Consider the following 22,865-nt stretch of genomic DNA (forward strand, 5'->3'; position numbering starts at 1 on the left):
TTTTACCTACGTGACTTTACCGAAAAAAACAAAAAGTATGAATCCTTGCAGTCACGAAAGCTTCAAATCTAGAATCCAAACACTGTAATGTCAATTAATGTTTCTTCAACGTTCTGACCCGCCTCTAAAGAGCTTCATAGCTCATCGAATTCCTCCAGTATGAATAAATATTCTGAATCTTTATTTAGACTGCAGGAGGAAGCATCTAATGAGCTATGAAAAAAAAACTTTACAACAGATTTCTAGCAAGTGGCGGGTCAGCAACGTACATCGATTCAAAAATACAATAAAGGAAGCCAGAGCAAGATAGAGAAAAGTTAAGTAATTAAAATAAATACAGTAGAAATAACACATGGAAGTACAATTGCACGAGTCCGTACATTCCAAGTGCAAGACTGGGCAAGGCAGTAAAACAACAGGAAAGTTGCCCAGAGGTCGCCGTTTCTATGGAATCGAAACGCCGACCTTCTGGATTGCAAGTGCAGCGTGCTAACCACTGTAGAAGCTCCATTTGTTTCTTAGCGGCGGGGGGGGGGGGGGTAAAGGTTAAATTGTTATATTTATTGCTATACGGTTAGCGGTAACGAAAAAAAATCGATTTAAACAACCCTGATTCGCAACACGGTGACGTGGCTTAGCGGTAGCACGTTCTTTGCTTGTTGCAAGAGGCTCACGGTGTGAATCCAGTGACCTCCCTGAATAATACTGTGGGTGGATTCACAGTAAAAATACGTGCCGTCTGCTTCACAGTGGACGTTAAAGATCCAGTTACATTATGGTCCAAAATTGCTACATTGGAGAGAGAAAAAAATTGCCTGCAAATTACTCAATTGTAATACTGTACATGAATGCAGTACAGAGCAAACACGATTTCCCCCTATTGACAGACGAATGCTCGTTGGTAGGCAATGTGCTGCTGTCTATCACCCCCAGCTGCCACTGGGGGTGCCCTTTCAAAAGTGTGGAGATGCCGTGTGATGCAGAGCACACTGAGACGCTTATGAGGCGCTGTATTAAACAAATCATTGACCATGCAAGAGCTATTTTAGCTAATGATGCCAATACTCACAGTATTCACTCACTCTCGAGGCCAGAGGACGACTCAAGAGGCGCGAGGAGGAACCACAGACGAGCAAAAAGGCAAGCCACGCGGTGAGCCGACGACAATAATTACCCGAGCTCTGCGGTCCTCTATATATGAAGGTGTTATAGGCAAATTAGTGTTTTTAATGTGGGAGGAAACCAGAGCACCCGGATAAATCCACACGTGCGACATCCACACCATCCTGCACAGACGGAACAGGTGGAGTCCACATTTTGGATGTAACCCCATCTCCTGGCAAGCCAGGGGTTAATGGCACCAACTCGAAGCCCACGGGAGGCTGAGTTTCACAACGTGTGTGTGTGTGCGATGATCCACCAACCGATAATCTTGCTGCTCTAAATATCCACATGATGAGCCACTTCGTTGAGCTACCGTTAAATAAACTAATAGCTCAGTGTGCTTTACCTGGTAAGATAAAATGTGTTAAGCTGTATTTATAATAATAATTACATTTTGTAATGTGCATTCCATCCTAGGATCCCAATGCGCAATGCGTGGAAAGCAGGAAACAAAAGCAGAACCAGGGCAACCGACCAAACTAAAGAGGAAAGGCCACTTTAAAGAGATGGGTTTTCAAAGCAAACTTACAAATATCTACGAGCAAAAATGACCCAAGCTCTGTGGTATATTTCTTTCAAGTAATTTGTTTACCTTTCCTATACTTTGCACTCCGGTCGTGTTTTGTATTGTTTGTTGCTGTTGTTGTAAACTCTGACCTTCCCCTTACTGGACATCTGTAAAAAAACATTTTTAGAGCTCATCGGATTCCTTCAGTATATATTCTGATTATGATTCTGACAACCTTCGGAGTCACTGCCCTCCACTTTGCTGGCTTCCAGGCTACCGTGTCCCGGCTGATTAAGCCCAAAAAGCCAACCAGCAGAGCGCAGGGCACCATAGGATGTGTGTTGTGTGTTATGTGTAGGGCTTAACGATTTGGGGAAAATATCTCATTGCGATTTTTCTGACAGATATTGCGATTGCGATTTGATTTGCGATTACATCTTTTAAAGTCAAGCTTCAGGTCAATATTCACTGTGTAATAGATTTAAACCATCAAAATATGAGCCGCTACTACTCTATATATTCTAATGCAAGGATGAGAACTTGCTTCCAACATGTCTTTATGAAACATTTTAATTTCAATAGCACAATCAAACATAGAACAATTGCTAAGTTAAAGAAATAAAGTTCTAATAATAGCAACAACAAAAAAACAATTCCAACAAGAAAGTCATAGCGCTTTTAAAATCACATTGTTTCAAATTGCGATATCGATTTGAAATCGATTAATCGTTCAGCCAGCCCTAGTTATGTGTGTGGTTGTTTTGCGGCCCCCCATCCCCCCCCACCCACCTGCCTTCTCCCCGGGTCATTGCGGCGTCGCTTCGCCCACCGGCGTCACTGCGGGCAACCGAACCCCATCACAAGCACGCAAACATGGCAGAGGAGAAGGTGCGCCGCTTGGCTTCGCTTGGAACAGATGGGAAGGGGTTCCCTCGGGCGCCGATGAAGTCGATTTAAGCTCGAGCCTCGCGTTAACGTGGCCAGGGATTGAACGCACGAGACGAGACAGCACGACGTTTAATCGCGATAAGTATCTGGTCACACATGAGCCATTGGCGAATTGTAAAAACGATGGCTAGGCATTACGGGGGGGGGGGGGGGGGGGTGGAGGGGGGTGACTTGCGTGGTGTGGGGAGCGGTGGCGCAGCGGTTAGCGCCTTGCGCTGCGAACCCGCCGATCCGATGTCGATCCCCGCTCACGAGCCACAACTGGCGAATGTTTGATTGAACCGGTCCTGGGCCTCCTCTAGGTCGACTCAGCCTGACACGGGTACTTGGCGCGGTGCCTAAACATTAATGGGGGGAGGGGGGGGGGCAAAGGCGGCCGGACGTGGTGCTGTTCACCCCTCGTGTTGCCATGATGGCCTTCATAGGTGCTCTCAACTTGCTCCAACATTCTGTTAAGGCTCTAATAGGGGAGGGGAGGGGGGGGGGTTCTTTATCTTCATTATACATACGTGCGAAGCCGGTCAGCTGAGTTCGACTCACGGCCACGACGCACATCAACAGCGAGTGGTATCAGAACGTGTCTTTGGTGTCTTTTAAATGAGCGCGGTGTGTAAACACCTCTGGGGAGACGACGAAACTTCACCACGATGGTCAAGTGCAGGGTGCTAAAGGAAGAGAGTCGGTTATGCGGGACCGTCTCAGATATCATTCGCAAGAGGTTAGCCGTGGCCGGGAATCAAACTTTGGTAGCCAGCGTCATAGTTCAGTGTGCTACCCGCTGCCATCACCGCTCTGTGTGTGTATGGTATACGGATCTGTGTACCTTGTGCGCATGTCGCACTGCATCTTTAAGAAATACGTGATATGGGTGGTGCCGGGTGGAGTCAATTCAGACACGATATAGGAAAAACTCAACACCGCCAATAGCTTGACTTAAAGCTTTGATGAGTGCAGGAATTCATATTCTTTGGGTCTTTCGGTAAAGTCACGTAGATGGTTCAAAGAAAATAACAAAAAACTACGACGTTTCAATCATAACACAAGCGATCGTTTGTGTTGTGAACCATCTACGTGATTTTCTTTGAACCATCTACGTGACTTTACCGAAAGACCCAAAGCATACCACCAATAGCATTTTTTCAAAGAAACAATATATAATCGGTGGCGTTTTGGCCATTATACACCATGGCGCTTGATAAGAATTGTTTTGATGTTTCCTGATGAACAGTTTTAAATTGCCAAATGAAGTTACCTACTCGTAGATATTGATAACAATCCTTTCAAAATTCGAAATATATTACTGGCACGAACTCATTTGACTTCAAAGTGAAATCAAATGTTGCTGGCACATTGCATAATGGGCAACCGTGTCTCACTGTGAACTCTTGTTAATGAGAAACTCATAATCTACTTTCCACAAAATAATCATTTGCATTATCCACTTAGTGACTCATTGCTGGGCCTCAATTATAATTTCACTTGTGCACCGTTGCCAACGAAATATTACCAAATAATGTTTCATTCAGAAGATTAAGAGGTAGATTTAGTGCCTCCCGGTAGCACCCACGGGTAATCAGTCATTTAGGGAATATTATTGAGTGTCATTGGTCCTGGCCACCCACCCCCCCTCGTATCCCGTGCTGACCTTCACAGTACTTGCCCAAACAGTTTGCTAAGGTAATACGGGGGAGTCTTTGTCTTTGTTAATGTCTCGCGTCATTGGAAGTGCTTTATAGTCGACGGGCCAAAGCAGAAACTGATACCAAGGTAGAAAAACTTTAGTAGTACCGATTTATGTATGTGGTTAATACGAGTTCTTCATTTGATAACCCGCTCATTTCAAATAGCTATCACATAGTTATTGGCCACATAAAGAAATTGGAACCACGAAAGTTATGCCATCTCAGGTGCTACCGACAAGTGAAATATCTGGTCTAACTAGGTTCATGGTCTAATAGTCCATGTAGGTTTGTGGGCAGGTTGCACGTATGTAATTCCAATTGTAGGATACAAGATACTGTTGCATTGAGATTCAACGTGCAGATTAATTGTACGGCTAAACATATCAAATATCAATGCAGTCTTAAAAAGTTTCTGTATATTCAGTACGAGCATTAACTATACGTACACCGCATGTTTTGAGTGAATAAAGTGTATCGTGGTCTATGAAAGCCAAGCCTTAGCAGTGCAATTGGAGGCTTGGACATGGCAGTTCTCATGGAGACAAAGGTGATTTTTATCGAGTGTGCCATACAAGGCAGTGCAGAAGTACCTGATGATAACGCATTTAAAGTACATGTAATGCAATCGCAGTCTGAAATTCATGCAGAAATGTGACAGTGTCAGCCAATTATAAAGTGAGTTACAGTATGGTTTCGAACAATGATATACTGCACAGTAGATATCACAAAATGACATTGTAAAATTACAGTAGAGTATGTAATTTTAACACTCTTTCCTTTGTAGGAAATTGGTGACGAACTGAAGAGACAGGGGTTTAAAAAGATGGCAGATGTGAATGAACTTTGTCTGTCGCACAAGTAAGTGAAAGCGTGAGACATTTCCCCTCTTAATGAGTGTGTGATTGACAGTTACTTTTGCAATATGTCTGGAGAAAGCTCAAGTTGTCAAAATGAGGGTTTTGAGCTGAGTAGCTAAGCGGTGCCAATTCAGCTCAGTTGGCACTCACCATGAAGCAATATTTAAACATGAAATATTAATGAAATGGATATTACAAACAGTAACTCTTCAGTGAGCAATGCTAACACTGTACACTATTTTATTTGCGTTTAGAGTATTTGGCTCCTATACATTTATGCATAACCACTTCGTTGAGCTGTCATTTCTTCTGAAAAGGAGCTATACTGTATACATCAGTAGGCCTCGCCTGGTAAAATATATATTTTTGTATAGTATTGCAATGGTACATGCTAAATATGGTGATCGGGGTTTAGTTGGAAGAAGCATTGGCCTGCCCCATGGTTTATTAACTTACTGTTAGGTAATGTCTATATCATACTTTTTAGTTTCGAGCATGGAACAATGGAACTGATTTAATGTGTATTGTCTATGCAGAAGTTTGACACATTTATCTGATCTATCAAGATTCCACAATTTAAACTATTTGTGGCTGAATGGAAATAAGGTAAGATATACTTATTTATTATCAGTTCAGTTTTCTAAAGCATTTCAAACTGTTCTCATGTATGTCATAATTTTGATAATTTACCATCTTAATTGCCCTCAACATATATATGGCTATTCTTTGGGTCTTTCGGTAAAGTCACATAGATAGGTTCAAAGAAAATAACAACAAAATCTACGACGTTTCGATCGCGACGCAAGCGGTCGTCATCAGGAGGAATTAAGAGAGGAAAGCTGCTGAGGCAGACTGTTTTAAAGGTTTGAAATGGGTGTAGCCCAAGGGTCATAAACGAAGTGGGCGGGGCTATTAATGTTAATGTCAGAAATTAGCATGTTAATGTAAGTTCGGAGCACGACCTCCATGATGAGCGCGCAGAGGTGGCTATGTTAACGTGAGAGAAATTAGCATGTAATGTAAGATAGCAGAGCTGCAGCCACGTCGGTGCACGAGGTGGCTGACAAATTTAACCTGTTAATGTAAAATCAGAGAGCCGCAAATAACAACTAACATCGGAAGGTAGGATGGAAACATCACAGCCAGTTTTGACTTAAACTGGTTAATAACGTCCTTCTCAGTTTGTACCCATTTTCTCGGTTGAAATTGTGTCTGTGTCTATAAATATGGATGGCTTCATGAACGAATCTTTATTGATAGCCAGTGGGTTTGCAAAGTACCGTCATCTTGGAGAAATCAATTTCGTGAGCCCACCACATTAAAACAATGATCAGCCACGGCCGAGGTGTTGGTCCTACCCTGTTTCAGATCTGCCTTATGTTCTCGAACACAGTCCGAGACATGTCACTTAGTTTCCCCAATGTAACTACTGCCGCAGACACAGCTTAGTTTGTAGACGCCGGGGTATTGCATGTCAGGGATCACATCCTTCACAGATGGGATCAGATCACGAATTTTACGTAGTGTTAAATCACACCTGGATCTTGTTTTTGCTCATGATTTTGGAAATATTTTTGGTGACCCCTGCTATATATGGCAAAGTAATTGTTTTGATTGGGTCCTCAGATGGTTCTTTCCCAACGGTTGGGGTGATAGCTTTACGGATTGTGTAGTCTGAATATCCATTCATCTTGAGAGCTTGGTGTGTACGTGCTCCAGTTCACTGGCTAGGTGGTGGTTGGAAATACAAGCTCTATGGTGTAGAGCTTTGATGAGGGAATTCTTCTGGAATGGATGGTGGTGGGAGTCAGGTTTTAGGTAGGCATCTGTATGGGTGGCTTTCCTGTAGACAGTGTCCCATTGAGCCATCTGGTCTCTTTTCGATTAAAACATCCAAGAATGGCAACTTGCCATCCTTTTCCACCTCCATGGTGAACTTGATGGCTGGGTGTATGGAATTGATGTGGTTGAGGATTTGGTTCAGAGCTGGTCGGCCATGTGGCCAGATGACGAACATGTCATCTACGTACCTTCTTCCACAAGGACGGGCGTAGAGTGGATGCCTGGATGGCATCTGTCTAAATTTTTCCCATGAAAACATTGGCTACAACTGGAGATAAGGGAGAACCCATTGGGATACCTTCAACTTGTTTGTAGAATGTTCCATTCCAGGTGAAGTGTTGGTGAGGCAGTGTCTAACCAGGGCTGGTACATCAGCGTTCAGTCCTTGTTGGACAAAATCTTCAATGATTGCAATGGTGTCAGGCACAGGAACTTTGGTAAACAAAGAGACCACATCGAAAAGAACGAGCAAATCACCTGGAGATAGTGAGATGTCCTTAATTAATGATACCAAGTGAGCTGCGTTAAGTACAGCTGAGGTGGTCTTACCAGTGAATGGCTGTAAGGTCTCAGACAAAAATCGGGCCAGTTTGTAGGTGGGTGAGTCAATGGTGGAGATGATAGGACGAAGGGGTGTCCCTTCTTTATGGATGTTTGATAATCCATACAATCTGGGTGGTTGAGCAGCAGAGGGTTTTAAGGAAAACCGCTTGGTTGGTTCGATTAAAGATGTGGAATCAGTGATATTGTTGGTTATCGTAACGAGGCGGTTGGTGGGATCTCTTTTAATGTTGGTATAGCTACCATCATTAAGTAGATCCTGAATTTTGTTATTGTACACGGGCTACCCAGTCCATTGCTCTGAATGACCTCTCCACTCCCTCGAAATACCCATATATTGTGAGCTTCCTATGTCCTCCAGTTTACCTCCGATTGGCACGGTTCGCTACGTACGGTACGAACGAAGTTCACCATAGATACATATACATTTGTAGTATTTATATTTCCTAACTTCGTGCATGGCGCACTGAGATCCCTTGCGCCTTAAAAATGCGAATTATTATTCACACCTACCCTCCGTGAACCAAACGTAACTGGTGACAGGCTCGATTAGACAATGGAAGATACCCAGCTTAGATATTCATTACATTAACTGTACAGCATCTTGAGATGCAGGAGCATTTAGACACTGTTTTATTTAAAATGTGTTACAAGAGAACGAGAGCTCAAGGTCAGTGGTGACTCCAGTGTTGAGTCCATTCTTTTCGAGCCGATCAGAGTTTAGGGAAAACACACATTTGAGCTGATCTCTTTACTTAAAGTGGATAGTTTTCTCTAAGTTTTTGCAATGTTTAGTAATGAAAAATGACAACTGTCCGTTTGTCTACAAATTCATTAATAAACACGTGTTTATTTCACAGCTGAAAACTGCCAACTTCTTGAAAACGAATTACAGACTTACTGAACTCTATTTGAATAATAACAAGCTGAAAGATATAACAGGTAATACAATTCAAAGTTGCAAGTACAATCGTGTACAGTACATTTTCATAATTGCAATACAAATTGATAATTGATATCTATAAATTATGCTAAATTGTATAATTTCAGCTGCAATGACACTTAACAACAGATACAGCATTGTGATTTATTGCCAACAATATCACCAAGCAACAGTGGTGATAAAAGATCTGACTCAATAACACTCTAACCACCACATCTTTATTGTATTTCCTGGGAGCAGGATGTTTGTTCCACCTTTCTTGCTTGCAAACTCTGTTACTGAACAACAACCAGCTGACAAGCCTGGAGAACACGCTGATGGAATTCCGCAGGATGACCTGCCTTTTGACACTTAGTAAGCATCATGCAACAAAGCAATATTCTGGCAGAAGTGTTATCATTGACAATACTGTTATTCAAGGCTATGGCCATTTTAATCTTTGAAGGAGCATTGCTACTGGGGATAAAATAGAATACTGGGAATATACCAGTGACGTGCGGTGAGGTCAATGGCTGGGGAGGCACTGGCTCGTGTCAGAGCCAGATTCACACACTTAGGGGGGGCGTGGCCTCACTGATGGGGGCGTCTTTACTGAGGGGGGCGTGTTAGACACGTCCCCCTTAGTGAGGCAGATGTGATCGCTGCCTCCCCTGGTGCTTTTTCATTACAGTTTCATGAAGAGACCAGCGAGCCTAAATATATTTATACACATGTGAAATAAGTTACCTGGAGTATGGAAGGCGAGGACATGAAATGAAGGGGTCTACAAACATTACATTGGTGACATACTGAGATAGTAACAGGCACGCGCTTATTGCCCTCGCTCCATCCAGTTACTGAGGGGTTGCGCAATCAGAGGAGAGGCTGAGCTCGTCGCTGCCTCACCTCTCGTCTCTTCCGGTATTTGCAGCGGAGCTCCACAAATTTGGCGATTTTGACCATGAAAATGATTGGAATCGTACACAAATGACATTTATAACACAAATCAGTAAAAAAGAAATCTTATTATTTATTTTATTCTTCTTTCTTTTTTACTTTTCGTAACAGCTATTTTCATTGGAGTACGAGAGGCGAGGCTCTGCCTCCCCTGACCGCACGTCCCTGGAATATACCATGTGCATTGAATAAATTGCAATTTAAGCTGAAATATATATTATCTAAGTATTACATCTCTTCTCCAGTCGTTTCTACAAACAGCAGTACTATGCATACTAACTCGTACGCTCTTGCTAGTAAACGTTGTCAATTAACTTTGACTCCTATAGATCTGTTTCACAATCCACTTTCCCAAGAGCTGACCTATCGGACAACTGTAATTTACCACATACAGTCCCTTCAGCTCCTGGACAGATGCGGTAAGTGTACAATTTTATTATTGACATTTGTACTGTAAACTGATTTTGACAAACTGGAGTGTGAGGATTAAATAATTGTCTTTAAAATAACCTATTGTTCTCTTGTTTTATATGAACGCATGATGCTGCATCTCCCAGAGGTTAAAGAGGAAGAGAGGGCCGAGGCTAGCAGGCACTTCGAGGGAGAGAGAGAACGAGTGAGACTGTCGGTGGCGTTCGGCCGACGGGCAGAGCTGCCCCCCACTCCGTGTTGGCCGGCCAAGACACCCTCGACCGCACCAAGTGAGAATATGCGAGGGTTGTTTATCCTTGAGTTAAATGGGCACCGTCTTGTTTACGGCTTTCAAACGTAACTTCCCATAACAAAGCCTCGTAGTTTTAGCAAGATGTTAACTCCCTCCCCTGGTAGACAGGAGCGTGTGGGTTCAATCCCAACCCTAATGCCTGTATATTTGGAGTCTGCATGTTCTCTCTCTCCGTGGTCGTGGACTTTTCTCCAAGTCCTCCGGTTTTTCCCTCGACATTTAGAAACCTGCATTTAAAGTAATTTAGCTGTAATATATTTCCACGTGATAAGTCACTTATTTGCGCTATCATTTGTGGCTAGGTTGCTTCTAAAAGAGCTATATAGCTCAGTGGGCCTTACCTGTCAAAATAAAAGTTTAGTTGTATAGTTTAATGAAGTTAATTTCCTGGTCCACTTTCTGGACGTCTTGGTGTACACCATCTCAGGATGCAGTTGTTTTTGGATACATTACAATGCACGTTGTATAAAAATTTGGTTTATCAGCTGGTTTGGTATTAAGCGATATCATACGATTTCGTTGTCATTTACTCAATGTTTATTGTACCTGCACAACTATGAACATATGGATCTCAATATCATGGCAATAAAAAGCACAAGGAAAGCCAATACATCTATCCTTTAGTTAAGGACCATATGAAGTGTATTGCGAGTTATGAAAGTTATTATGAAATTATATGCTAGATTTGTGTACATCTTAAAAAGATTCTATTTCAACTTTTTGTTGTTGTAGGTTATGAGGTTGCTAACCACTACAAAAGGCAAGTAAAACAATGTCAAGTGCTGTACGGTTAGCACATTTTCACTTTTTCAAGCACTCAGCCTCGATGTTTTTTTTATAACATGTTCTACTTGTCAATCGCTTTGCTTATTTTCAAGTGATACTGTGATTAAATGCAGTCGTAAACTTGTCCCAAAGTATGCTGCAAGTAGATGTGTTTTATCAAACAGGTGTTGCATTGTAAAAGCAGGACATGAACTCTGAGTACTGTATATATACAGCATTAAAGTAATGCTGCACAAAAAACAACTACTGGACGTTATTCATTGAAGAGTAGTGCCTTCATTAACACATACCTCGGCCCTGTACAGTAGATAAAAACGAAATCAGAAGTCGAATCCCTCAAAATAAAAAAAATATGTGCGATGCCCCAAATTTCCAGCAATTCCCATAATACACAGGGTACAGAAATCCTAAAATCCACAAGTTTAGATTGTTGGCTTTTGTTGGAGGGCTGCTAGAAAAATAAAACACCCGAGTTTGCCAAAAATGTGTGGATTGTAGCAACTAATTTCCCCTAATTTTGCGAGACTCCACGATGGGATTTATTTTTAAGCACTCCAAGATGCAGACACTGCAATGCAGACAACGGGGCACAAATACCTCTATCTATCTACTGCTCGATAAAGGCCTCCACAACCCAGCAATGTAAGTAGCGTTCCTTGGCTTTTTGGTTAATGCACGATTGCGTAACACCATGCAAATGTTAATTACTGAATGTTTTAAACAGATCTCCACGTGAACATCCAGAGGAAGCTGTTGTGGAGCGAGTCACCAAACGCTCATTGATGGAGCTTTCCCTGTTTGACTGGATTAATGTGCCCACAACTGAGCAAAGGCGCCGTGATGAAAAGAAAGCCCAGCCTCCACGCCTAATCGCAATACACTTTCGCTAAACACAATCAGCGTCCGCAGTGAACACATTAACTGTACAACACTTGCCACCTTAAAATATGTTCATCTGTAGCTGTGGAGGTGAGTTCAAGTCACAAATTGAGGTGGGCTGCCGAATTGATTAGAATTTAATTTCAAGGACGTTTTAGAGATTAAAACGCCTCAATGTTTCTGAATGAACTGTCATGGGGTATCGACACTGATTGGCATTACATGCATTTAATTATTAAAACAAAAGTAGCTTTATTTTATATATTTTAAGTCAGTATATACATGGTGGCATAAAAAAACATGTAAAATAGTTTAATTAATGTTAACAAAATTTCAAGCACATCTAAAAAAACAACTGCTTTTTGTGTTTAGTTCGTGGTCCTTCCCCCTAGCACAGTTGGCTACATACGTTGGACTTCTTTCAAACCGTGCATAGCCAACCGTGCTATTTGGGGGTGCAGGGAAGGACAACTAAACATAAAAAAATGTTCTAAAGAAGTGCGTTTTCACTTACGGTGCGAAAGTTGAACATGCATACAAAACAAAACGTATGCAATGCACGTGGGCACATCAAATAATCACTGTCCTTTTGATAAAATCTCAATATAATTTAGGTCTCAAAAGTTTGTTTGTTTAAAGCCAAAATGCATTACAACTACATCACAGCATATTTAATCAACATCTATTTCAAACAACACATTGATCAAAGCCAATGTAAACAGATATTGTCACTTTCTCTACAATGTCAAATTTATCATAAAATAGTTTTCTAAGAACTAGTCTTCCTGAATGAAATGTTTGAATGAGACAGGAGTTTAGTCAAATGTTTAGTACGTCAGGAACATTTAAAAAAAGATTCCCACTAAAATTATCCAAATAAATTGTACAACACTGAAGAATACACGTATCAGTTTTCATTCACAAAAGACCACACTGTACTTCTTCTGGAATCAATGGCCCTAAAAAATAAAGAACGAAATGGTCCTGCAACAATTGGTTGCTGGGAGAAGGAAAACGCTTCATCCTGGACATGAGATGTACTGTTAACTTTCACTGGCCTGGACGCAGAGATGGTGTCTGCTTCATCATTCCCATTTTGTTGGGTATCCATTTTGGACCCATTGTTTTGTACAATAGGGCTGTCATCTTCAATATAATCGACAGGCACACTCTGCTTAAGGGGTGAGCTTTTCTTTGGTGAACCACACAAGCTTTTGATACTCTGTATAGAAATACTGCTCGACTGCAGCTGTGCGTCTAGTTTTGTGTGGGAACGTAGCTTGTACCGTTTTGCAGACTGTGTGTTATCTGGTGTCTGGAACTCAATTGCTCCTCTGATTGCATTATCTTCATTTAGGTGTTTACCTTGGAAACTTTGATCACCACTAAGCCCACTGTCACTTGGTCTTTTTCTTAGTCGCGAAGAAATGTTATTCGAAGTTTCATTTTTAATTACCGTGTCAGCTATTTCAGAACCTTTTGGTAACTCATCAAGTGTTTGCTTTACATCACAATCCAAAGTTGTACCTGTTGACGTCTTCAACACATCAAGATTTGGAGGCGAGACATTTTTCATTTTCCTAGAAAGCAACTTTTTTCTCGATAAGACAGCATTGTTATTGTTCAACTGCTCTGCATGTGTGCTACATTTTGAAGGATCCAATGCTGACGACCTGATATCTATGGCTACTTTGAGTATCTGCTGCCCCTCCAACTGGCATACATGCTGTTGTTGACAACTGTGCTCAGGCTGTATATTTGTGTCATTCTCATCTGAACATGGATCATCATCCGAGTTGTTTAACAGAAAATCTTCCTTCAAAGGTGCATTGGCAGTTTCCATTGACTCTCCAACACCAATTGTAATGCCACTGACAGAAATGTTCTGCTTGGATTTTTCTGCGCACTTTTTTTCTGCATCTGTTGCATCTTGTGACACTTCTTGGGCAAGTGTGCTCCGTTTTGGTGAATCTTCATGCTGCTGTTGACCGTGGATTTTGATTGAGAAATTCTCATTCAAAAACCTCTGCACAGTCTTTTCTCCCAATTTCAGATTTCTGTGAACATGAATTGAAACAAAATTTACTTCAATGCATTGACAACTGAACATATTAAATAATCTCCTAACTCAGTGGTAAGAGTGAGTGGCTCACAATAAGATGGTTGCAAGTTCAAAGCCTGATTTGGGGGTCGACTCAGCTTTATCCCTCCAGGGTGAATAAAATCAGTAGCCATAAGAATATGGAATTTCCACCACTGGCTCAGGGCTGTAAATAGGAGATGTGCACCTGCTCCATGCTCATTAGAGCAGGAAATCAGACCTTTTTTGTATAATGAAATTGAAGGTTCAAACAGTTTGTGCAGCCCATCATTAAAAATTCACGTATTAAATATTTTGCTGTTAAGAAAATTAACATAAACAGTACCATTTAGTTGAAAAATCTAATTACCAACGTTAGGTTGCTTTTCAAATAAAACTACATTTTTGCGTAAATATCAATCAGTACCATTTGACAAAATGAAGATGGAACCCAAAAAAACAGCTCTTGTGTCTCACACTATCTGGCACGTGTCAAACATTGTATATTTAAAAAAATGTTCAAATATATGGTGAATAATAATGCTGCATTGAATGGAACACCGAGATGGGAATGATGTCAAATACTATACCAGTGCAGTTGAACATAGTTAAAAAGTTTCTTTTTGCTTGTGAACGAAGTTTAAAACGTGTGTCACGTGGAAAAAGCACCCTCGGTACATATATAGAACGACTTGTTTTTTTTTCGGATGGCACCATCTTTTAACGTTAACAGCACCTGATAACATTTCATATAACTGCAATTTAGTTTTGATTTAAAGCTTTCGTGACTGCAGGGATTCATATTCTTGGTTCTTTCGGTAAAGTCACCTGACTTTACCGAAAGAACCAAGAATATGCTATTTAGTTGTAATATTTTTACATTCACAGACAGCTTCGCAGAATCTTACAAAGGGTTATCTACAAATTATACACAAAATAGTAAATTCAGATTTATTAAGTGAATGTGTCTGCTCTTATGTCAGATTTAACTTCATGCCATATATCACTAACAGGTGCCGTAACATCTGCAGATGATTTGAAGGTAACCACAGAAAATTGTACAATTGCAGAAAACACTTTTATATTGACAATACAGTTATTATCCTCGTGTCTGTGATGGTTTGGGAGGACCCCCATCATGGGATAATACACTCTTATAAAATAGCCATTTTCTTCCTGTCTGTAGAAAAAAAACTATTGTCTGCAATTATCTGTTAAAATCACAGATTAAGGGATAGGATGCAGCAACTTACAAATGCAGTTGCATACGCAGGAACTTGGAAAATGTTGTGAAGATGACATCCTCAACATTTCTAAATATCCAAAATCATAATTATCTTCATCAACATTACCATAACCACCTTCATCCATTGTCTTCACCACCATCTCACACCTGTGCCAATTGGCACTTCTAATTTTAATCGTTATCCAGACTGTAACTGACCACAGCGACATAATATAAAGTAGTATTGTATTTTAATCATGTGTGGTCACCAACCTCTCTGGGTGCCCTTGTAACACTTGTCCCAGTATACTGTCTTAGCAGCAGTGACGTGAAAGCAGTGGAAATGATAAAACCACCAGTAACTTACAACAAGTATCAATGACGGCAACGACAGAAGGGGACGGTGGCTATGGTAGTGACAATGGCAATGTCTAACAAAGTGTTCTTCACTTTTGCCGATAAGACATGAGTGTAAGGGCCGTCACACATTTGAAACTATGGGTTTTGACGGCACGATGGGGGTGTTTTTACATTGGTGTATTGTTGGAGGCCGCTCATCAGGGACCGCACTAAAGGCCACCAGGGGGCGCCAGTGGCCCGTGGGCCTTGCAATTAAGAACTCTTGTCTATCGTCTTCATCTTTGTCTTTAATTATCCTGTTACCATCCTGTTACCAACTACAAAAGGAATGTTAGCTGCTGTTTGATGCTTTCATTATCTATGGAAACCGTTAATGGGGGGGGGGGGGGATCTTGCAGTTGTCAAAGGTTCTTGTTGGTGAAAATTCAAATGAAAACTCATTGGTAAGCAATAGGAAAGATTGTGGTTCAGCCCCCACTAATAGGAAATGCAGATAGGGTTGTGCACAAGACAAATGTTGCTCTATTTCGAAAATCGACTGTTTTAAAAACATAACCAAGTTAAAGAAAATATTACATGCGATAGCAAAATTACTTTGTTCAATGGACTTTATTTAAAATTAACAACGCAGAGGACAATGCATACCTCTTCAGGAAGACAGCACGACCAATCAAGTGTATGTTTTTGTGCCTTCCCTCCAGCTGGATGGACATGCATGTATCCCGCAGTCTCTTTGACACCTCATCCACACTTCTATTATGAATGAAAGTTACAAAGCAATAATGCAAAGGAGATCAATATTAATATGGTATGCAGAACATTGGTATGGTAACTCATTTTAAATACATGTTAATACGAGTGTATGCACAATTTGCATTTAAATCGTAAAATAAAACAAACTTACTGCAGTATTTCAATTGTGTGACGTACATAATTAACAAGAATGCGGTTTCATTAAAGGAACAGGAGACATTCGTTTCAATCGAAACTTAAATGACATTGTTTTTTAGACTTACCTTCCAGAATATTTCTGTCCAGAATAAGGAAGTTTGGGTTTAATCAACACCCACTGATCACAAGATAAATCGCTGGGATCTGCAAGGTCAAAGGTTCACAAAATGTCACAAGACACTGAGCTGGAGCTGCAATTCACATTTAGGACACTCTAAATTGTTCTTGAAATGATACAGAAATATCCCACAAATTAAATCACTTATGTTAAACATTTAAAGGTTTTGTTGCATTTGCTTTGATATTACTTAAGGGTGCACCAAATAAAAAAGATTCGATTGAATACTGAACATCTTAATTTGGTGTCAACATGCTTCTTAAGTGAAATACGAATAGGAAACTTTTAAAAGGTGGGCTCAAGATACACATTTTCATTAATGTCAAACAATTACACGAATTACACTATATAAAACTAAACACTGATTATTTAAGGGTGAGATGCACAGGTATATTCCTTTTTCAAAAAATTCCACAAGAACTAAATTTATATTAAATCTTGACTTAAAGCTTTCGTGACGGCAGGAATTCATATTCTTTGGGTCTTTCGGTAAAGTCACATAGATAGGTTCAAATAAAATAACAAAAATATGGTATTATTTATGTTGATTTGTATGTAATAAATCTATAAACAGTTAAACAATTTACTGAAACCACCAAAAATCACAAGCCAATTCTGGAAAGCACAACCCAATGGTCACAGTACAGGTATCCCTAGATTTACAAACGTTTATTCAACGAATTGTGGACGAAATAGAATTTCCAGGTAAACGAAATTTCGCATGGCACGTCCCATGAAACAAGTATCCAGAAGGGTGTATATACCTACTATAATCACCAATGTCTTTAACGCTCGTGACGTCACTCCACATCGACCATCCCCCCCTCATTAATATTCATGAGCAGGTGACATCCTCCAAATGGACATCCCCCCCACCATTAATAATTAGGTGACGTCACTCCACATGGGGGGGCCGAGGCACCTCCTCCCCTCTCCTCGGCGTAAACTTACAACCCTCACTACAAAGGCAGAACCCTCACATCACGCAATCTCCGTAACGCTATTCAGACATCAAAGTAAAAAGGACGTCATGATGAACAAGAAATTATAACCTTAAAATGAATTAGGTCTGTGTCACTGCGCCCTTACAAATTTCACACGCATTAATGCAATGAATATCACTTCGCGGTCTGCTTTTCACTTGCAAGGTTTCAGATTTACTGCAATACACCCGTCCTTGGACGGGCAAAAGGCTAGTTATCCATAAGTGACAGCGTTATGGTATCCCTAAAGTGCAAGCCTCCACTTCACCATTGCAGTCATTCCAACACGTAGATCTTTTGCGAGTTCCCCGTTTTAAATTGATTATTCCATCCTTTAAATATTTGTTCTATATTATATTTTGTATTGTGAAAAGACATCTGTATTTTTTTTATTGAGTAGAGCTGTGAAAACTATCCAAAACGCATCTCTAAATGTAAAGTATTAAATTAACGGGGAAAAGACATTTCGATGAATGAAAATTTCGTTTGACGCATGTTTTTGTTTCACGCATCCCTTCTGTAAATCGAAGGAAACCTGTAGCGACATCGCACCAAGCAGTCAAATTGCTCGGTCAAACTGTCCGGTCAAATGTACCATCCCGGTAGAGTACATTATATTTCTGAGCATCATGGAGACAATTCAGCATTCCTTTGCACACTGCAATTTTCTTTTTGAGGTCATCCCCCCCCGCCCCCCCAAAAAAAAAAAAATCCCTATTAGTGTGGTACTTGGTTTATCGCCGACGTGATTTCGAGGACGCGCTCTACCGGAAATCAATTAAAAACAAAAGGGGACATCTGGTACACCCCTAATTTAATGTCAACTTTCATGGCACAACTCCAGTTGGAAGTGTTCATGATTGTACGCACGACAAATAAACATTATTTTGCCTCAGATTATGCAACCTGTATGAGAGACCATACCATAACGGCTTGCTGTTGAACCATCACTGCTTGGATGAGGTGCAATTTTATCTTGATATGTTTTCAAAGGGGATCCATGCTGTTTTTTAAAATGTTCTTGTTTTGTCACCGTTTTCCATATTCTAATCTTTTTTTTAGGAGATTCAAAATCTTCATCTGAACTAAACTTCTCAATCTGGTCTACAATTTTCAAACATCTCTTCTTTCTCAGAGAATAGCTAAACAGTCTATCGATTGTATTTTTCACAGTCTGCAGTTTGTGTTTCGGACTCTTAGTACAACTCCTTAAATTAGTTTTTCCAGGAGACCTTGGAGTACACCTCCTACGGGGTGATGCTTCAATCTTGCTATTAACTCTCTTTTTCGATATTTTTGCATGCATTTCTGCATACAAATCGATATTATGCGTTGTTATATGCCAATCAATGGCAGATACTCTGGTAAATATAGTGTATTTAAAATATATGCAGCTCCAAAATTAAATGTTGAAATTAGAAACTGCAAAACTGTCTCCGCAGCCTTTGATCCTTTTTGTAGAATGTATGTGCACTTGTAATAACTTTTTCACCAGCCAATTCTTTTCTGAAAAAACTTAGCACATTAACAAGTTCTTGTACGAGTAAAACATTGGGTTTTCCTCAAATAAAAAATGATTTTGAACATGTCAAAATCTTATGAATGGACATGTACAATCTTCCCAAAAAAGCTTTTTTCCCGTTTTCGTAAATTACTTCAAATCAATCTTCTCGGCGTCAACTCCCAGCCTTGTGCTTGTCTAGTAGAAGTCTCTGATGTGTGCACTTAATACGCTGCTTATTTTGCTGGATTACAGTTTTGTTAAAATGCACCCATTGTCTCTCGACGCGGTGACGAAAAGCAGTCTGTTCATGCAGCTCTTGCAATCTGCTTCAGATGCCAACTGCTCTTTGCAACTGTTGAAGGATCTGGAAAGTGAAAAGGTCATATTAGAATTGTGAATATATACAATTTAAGAATACTGACATGTACGTGCATCTTAAAAGCCCATTAATCACCTGACTTCCATTTATTTAAAACGCGATAATGCAACAATCTGCAGTGTTTGCTCTACATTATTGAAATCAAATGTTGGTCCCACACGTTGTTGGTATCCTCTCATACAATGGTATCAGAGTGCGAGCTGCACTGCACGAACAGTCCCTTGTCTACGTTTAATAGTGTCACTATATCACGAAAGTACACGATATGAATGCATTGTATCTAGAGATACAATGGGAGGCTGATCGATGCCCAGGTGCGGTCAAGGGATGGCTGCCTATTGCTCAACCATGTTATGTATGCTGATGATCTGGTAATTGCTGCTCACGCAGAGGAGTTGGAGGCGCTGCTGCTGAACCTGGAGCTTGCCACGGAGAGGTGGGGGCCTTACCATCAGCCCCACCAAAACTAAGCACCTGCCTGGGTATTTTGTACCATCGAACACTCCACCCCCACAACTCCCAATTAGTGATAGGGCAGTTGTGGAGAGAGTGGAGAGTTTCCCATACCTGGGCAGTGTGCTCATGACCGGTTCCGGTTTAACAGCAGAGGTCTCACTCCGAATCAGTTGAGCGTCATTATATTTTCATCGGTTTCATAACGCTGTGTGGAAGCTACCTGGTCTGTCGCTCCGCACTAAGCTTCAGGTCTTCTCGGCCACGATCATTCCCTCCCTTCTCTACGCTTGCGAAACGTAGACCCCCCTAATGGAACATCTTCGCCGGTTGGAAACATTTAGGCTGGCCTGCCTACGATCCATCCTGGGTTTAACCAGGCTGGATTGTGTGAGGAGCTCACAAATCCTTGAAAGATGTGGGCAAAGTCCCATCAGTGAGCTCCTCCGGCAGGCAAGGCTGCGTTGGCTGGGTCATGTAGCCCGCACGCCCAGCCACCGCATGCCCAAACAGCTTTTGTTCAGCCGGATCGAGGGGCTAAACGGGCACGGCACGGGCTAGAGAAGAGATGGAGTGATGTGGTAAAGGAGGACGTGGAGCTGAGTGGACTTGCCGATGACCGGTACCAGCGGTGTCAAGATCGGCCTCTGTGGAGGAAGCTCATGAAGGACGCTACTGGGCTAGTGCCAGGCTTGGTGCACCTTGAGGCTACTGGGCAGTTGGAGGCAGTCGCCCTCCAACAACAACGGAGGGCGGAGGAGCGACACTCACAACAACGAGCGGAGCGCTGGGTGGCTAAAGCACAGCAGGTTGGCACAGTAGGGGGCACAGGTGGTGCATCAGCCAGTCATCTCAGTCATCTCAGTCAGTCGACCTATGGCACCTGGGTCTGCCCCGTGACCTCCTCCTGCCAGCGGGCGTTCGACACTTCACGTGGCCTCACAAAGTGCACCTAGCCTGGCACAAGCGTCGTGGTGACGTCACCGCTACTTAGTGGCGAATGGCGGTTGTTGTTGTATGTGGACAGTTTCCTTGCACGTGTTTACGTAAGCAATTACTGTATAAACATGGCCTAATCGACAATGTCCGTGCAAAGTGTAACGTTAATCTGTTACACGGACGATATCGATTAGCGCGGTACACTGCCAAATAGGTCACAAACGGAAATCCGTGGTGCGCGAGCTCAGCAATAACGCGTCGACCTTACAGAGCACGAGTCCAATGTTCCTCGAGCATACACTAGGACGATACAGATGAACACACGCCGTCAGTAATATTGCCACAGTAAAACTAAAGCACTGTACCTCGGTTGGATTTCCAGGCCCTCACGCCTCTCGCTCTCTGCTCACACTGGCGGGGGAGGGGAGGGGGGCGAGGAGGCGCCCGCTACGGATCGCGCGCTGGCGCGGGTGGGTGGGGAGGTCAAACAAAACGCGATTTTTTAATTGATTAATACCGCGACATTCTTATATAACGCGGTCCCAGTCGTCTTTCTTACCGCCGACGGAGGTGCAAAGCAACAACTGCAACTTCACATTCTAGACTAAACTAGCTAAACTGCATTTAGATTTAAAGTTTTCGTGACTGCAGGGATTCATATTCTTGGTTCGTTCGGTAAAGTCACCACGTAGAAGGGAACCAATTTTTATTTTACTTTTCCTTATTTTATTGTTTCCCTTCTACGTGACTTTACCGAAAGAACCAAAGAATATCACTAAACTATGTTTGTTTTACCAGGCAAAGGCTCCGCTGGGCTCTTATTTCGGAAGCGACCCGGCCACAAATTGTTTAGCTCTAATTGAGTGAGCGACTTTTCGTGCGGACCTTTTAGAGCCGTAGCCTAATGCTGTAAACGCATGTTGTTTCTAGATGTGTTGGGAGGTACAAAACAAAACGGACAGAAATCCGATACGACCACGAGGAAGAGAGAGAGACAGACAGAGACATACACACAGAGACCGTAAACTCCACAGTTCCCAACAGGCGTCAAGGGGTCGGGATTTGCGTCCACGACCTCCTTTTGCGTACCTCCGGGCGAGGGGTGGTGATGATCACGTCTCGTCGCAGCGAGCCGGCGGAGTGCATCGCTGTGATTGTCTCCTTCGTTTTTGTGTGGATGGGGCCGTCCATAAGTGACGTCACGCGATGTTGGACTATTTTTTATCTCCCCCCCCCTCCTCCTCCTCGTCACACGACGTCACAAAAAGTCAGACTCCCCTCCTCCCTTAAAATATGACGTCACAAAGCTCTGCCCAACCCCCCCCCCCCCCACAAAAAAATGTTTCAAATCGCTTTAAACTATTGGCATTGTAGTGCGTATTTAATATGGCGCTGCACGCCTGCACTCTGATGTTGTAGGAGAAAACATTTATATAAAAAAGCCTATTTAATTAAGTAGAACGTGTTTATATTTATTTAAAGTTGCGCATTTTGATGTGACGTCACATTTCTCAAACCTCCCCCCCCCCCATCGTCACACATCGTCACAAATGTCTGACCCCACCCCCCCCTTAGGTGCGTGACGTCATTTATGGACGGCCCCTTATATGCTGTTTGTTATACGTGTGTCTGTTCTGGATGAGCACAGTCGTACGCTGCTGGAGTGTTTTATTTTTTTACCATTTGCATTCCCGTACCGTTTACTCGTATTCGTGAGCAGGGAAATTCAGTTTGCAGGTCCATACGGCATACAGCCGTTTCAATGCTGTGTTTGTGTTTCTCCCTTGTGATGGGACTTTGTAGGATGAACGTTGAGATTTAAAAGGGCACGGGTGAACAATAAGGTCTGAATTGGTCTGTAATAAGGAGGCACTGATAAGGTATGCATTTATGCATCAGGTATCCGCATCTAGTGCTATGGCTTGTGCGGTGGATGCGGTCGAGGGTGGACTCATGAGCTTCGTGGAAGATCAAACCTCGGGAATCTTCTGCGTTGGTAGCTGGTAGATTGTACATTAACCGTAATACAGCAGTTTTACAAAA

The 22,865-nt window shown here is 41.9% G+C and overlaps 2 protein-coding genes across 3 annotated transcripts; one reads left to right on the plus strand and one right to left on the minus strand.

The window, feature by feature from the left end:
• The first annotated feature begins 2,530 nt into the window (after nt 1–2,530).
• LOC116938886 (leucine-rich repeat-containing protein 72) lies at nt 2,531–10,213 on the plus strand. Its single transcript, XM_032946626.2, has 7 exons — nt 2,531–2,560; nt 5,087–5,160; nt 5,696–5,765; nt 8,423–8,504; nt 8,746–8,859; nt 9,771–9,860; nt 9,999–10,213. The coding sequence occupies exons 1-7, from the start codon at nt 2,546–2,548 to the stop codon at nt 10,211–10,213; spliced, it is 660 nt and encodes a 219-aa protein (XP_032802517.1). The 5' UTR covers nt 2,531–2,545.
• LOC116938744 (uncharacterized) lies at nt 8,393–22,033 on the minus strand. 2 transcript variants are annotated; one of them, XM_032946309.2, is made up of 6 exons: nt 21,912–22,033; nt 21,188–21,283; nt 18,472–19,415; nt 16,512–16,590; nt 16,141–16,248; nt 8,393–13,887 (listed from the first exon to the last, which is right to left on the minus strand). In XM_032946309.2, the coding sequence occupies exons 3-6, from the start codon at nt 18,851–18,853 to the stop codon at nt 12,738–12,740; spliced, it is 1,719 nt and encodes a 572-aa protein (XP_032802200.1). In that variant the 5' UTR covers nt 18,854–19,415; nt 21,188–21,283; nt 21,912–22,033; the 3' UTR covers nt 8,393–12,737. The 2 variants fall into 2 exon arrangements, with proteins under 2 accessions (XP_032802200.1, XP_075912413.1); XM_076056298.1 differs by lacking the exon at nt 21,188–21,283 and having other exon boundaries at nt 21,912–22,028.
• Between the last annotated feature and the right edge of the window lie 832 nt (nt 22,034–22,865).

Source organism: Petromyzon marinus, chromosome 4 (genome assembly GCF_048934315.1).
Source record: "Petromyzon marinus isolate PM22_M1 ecotype Great Lakes invasive population chromosome 4, UKy_Petmar_22M1.pri1.0, whole genome shotgun sequence".
Taxonomy (NCBI): Eukaryota; Metazoa; Chordata; class Hyperoartia; order Petromyzontiformes; family Petromyzontidae; genus Petromyzon; species Petromyzon marinus.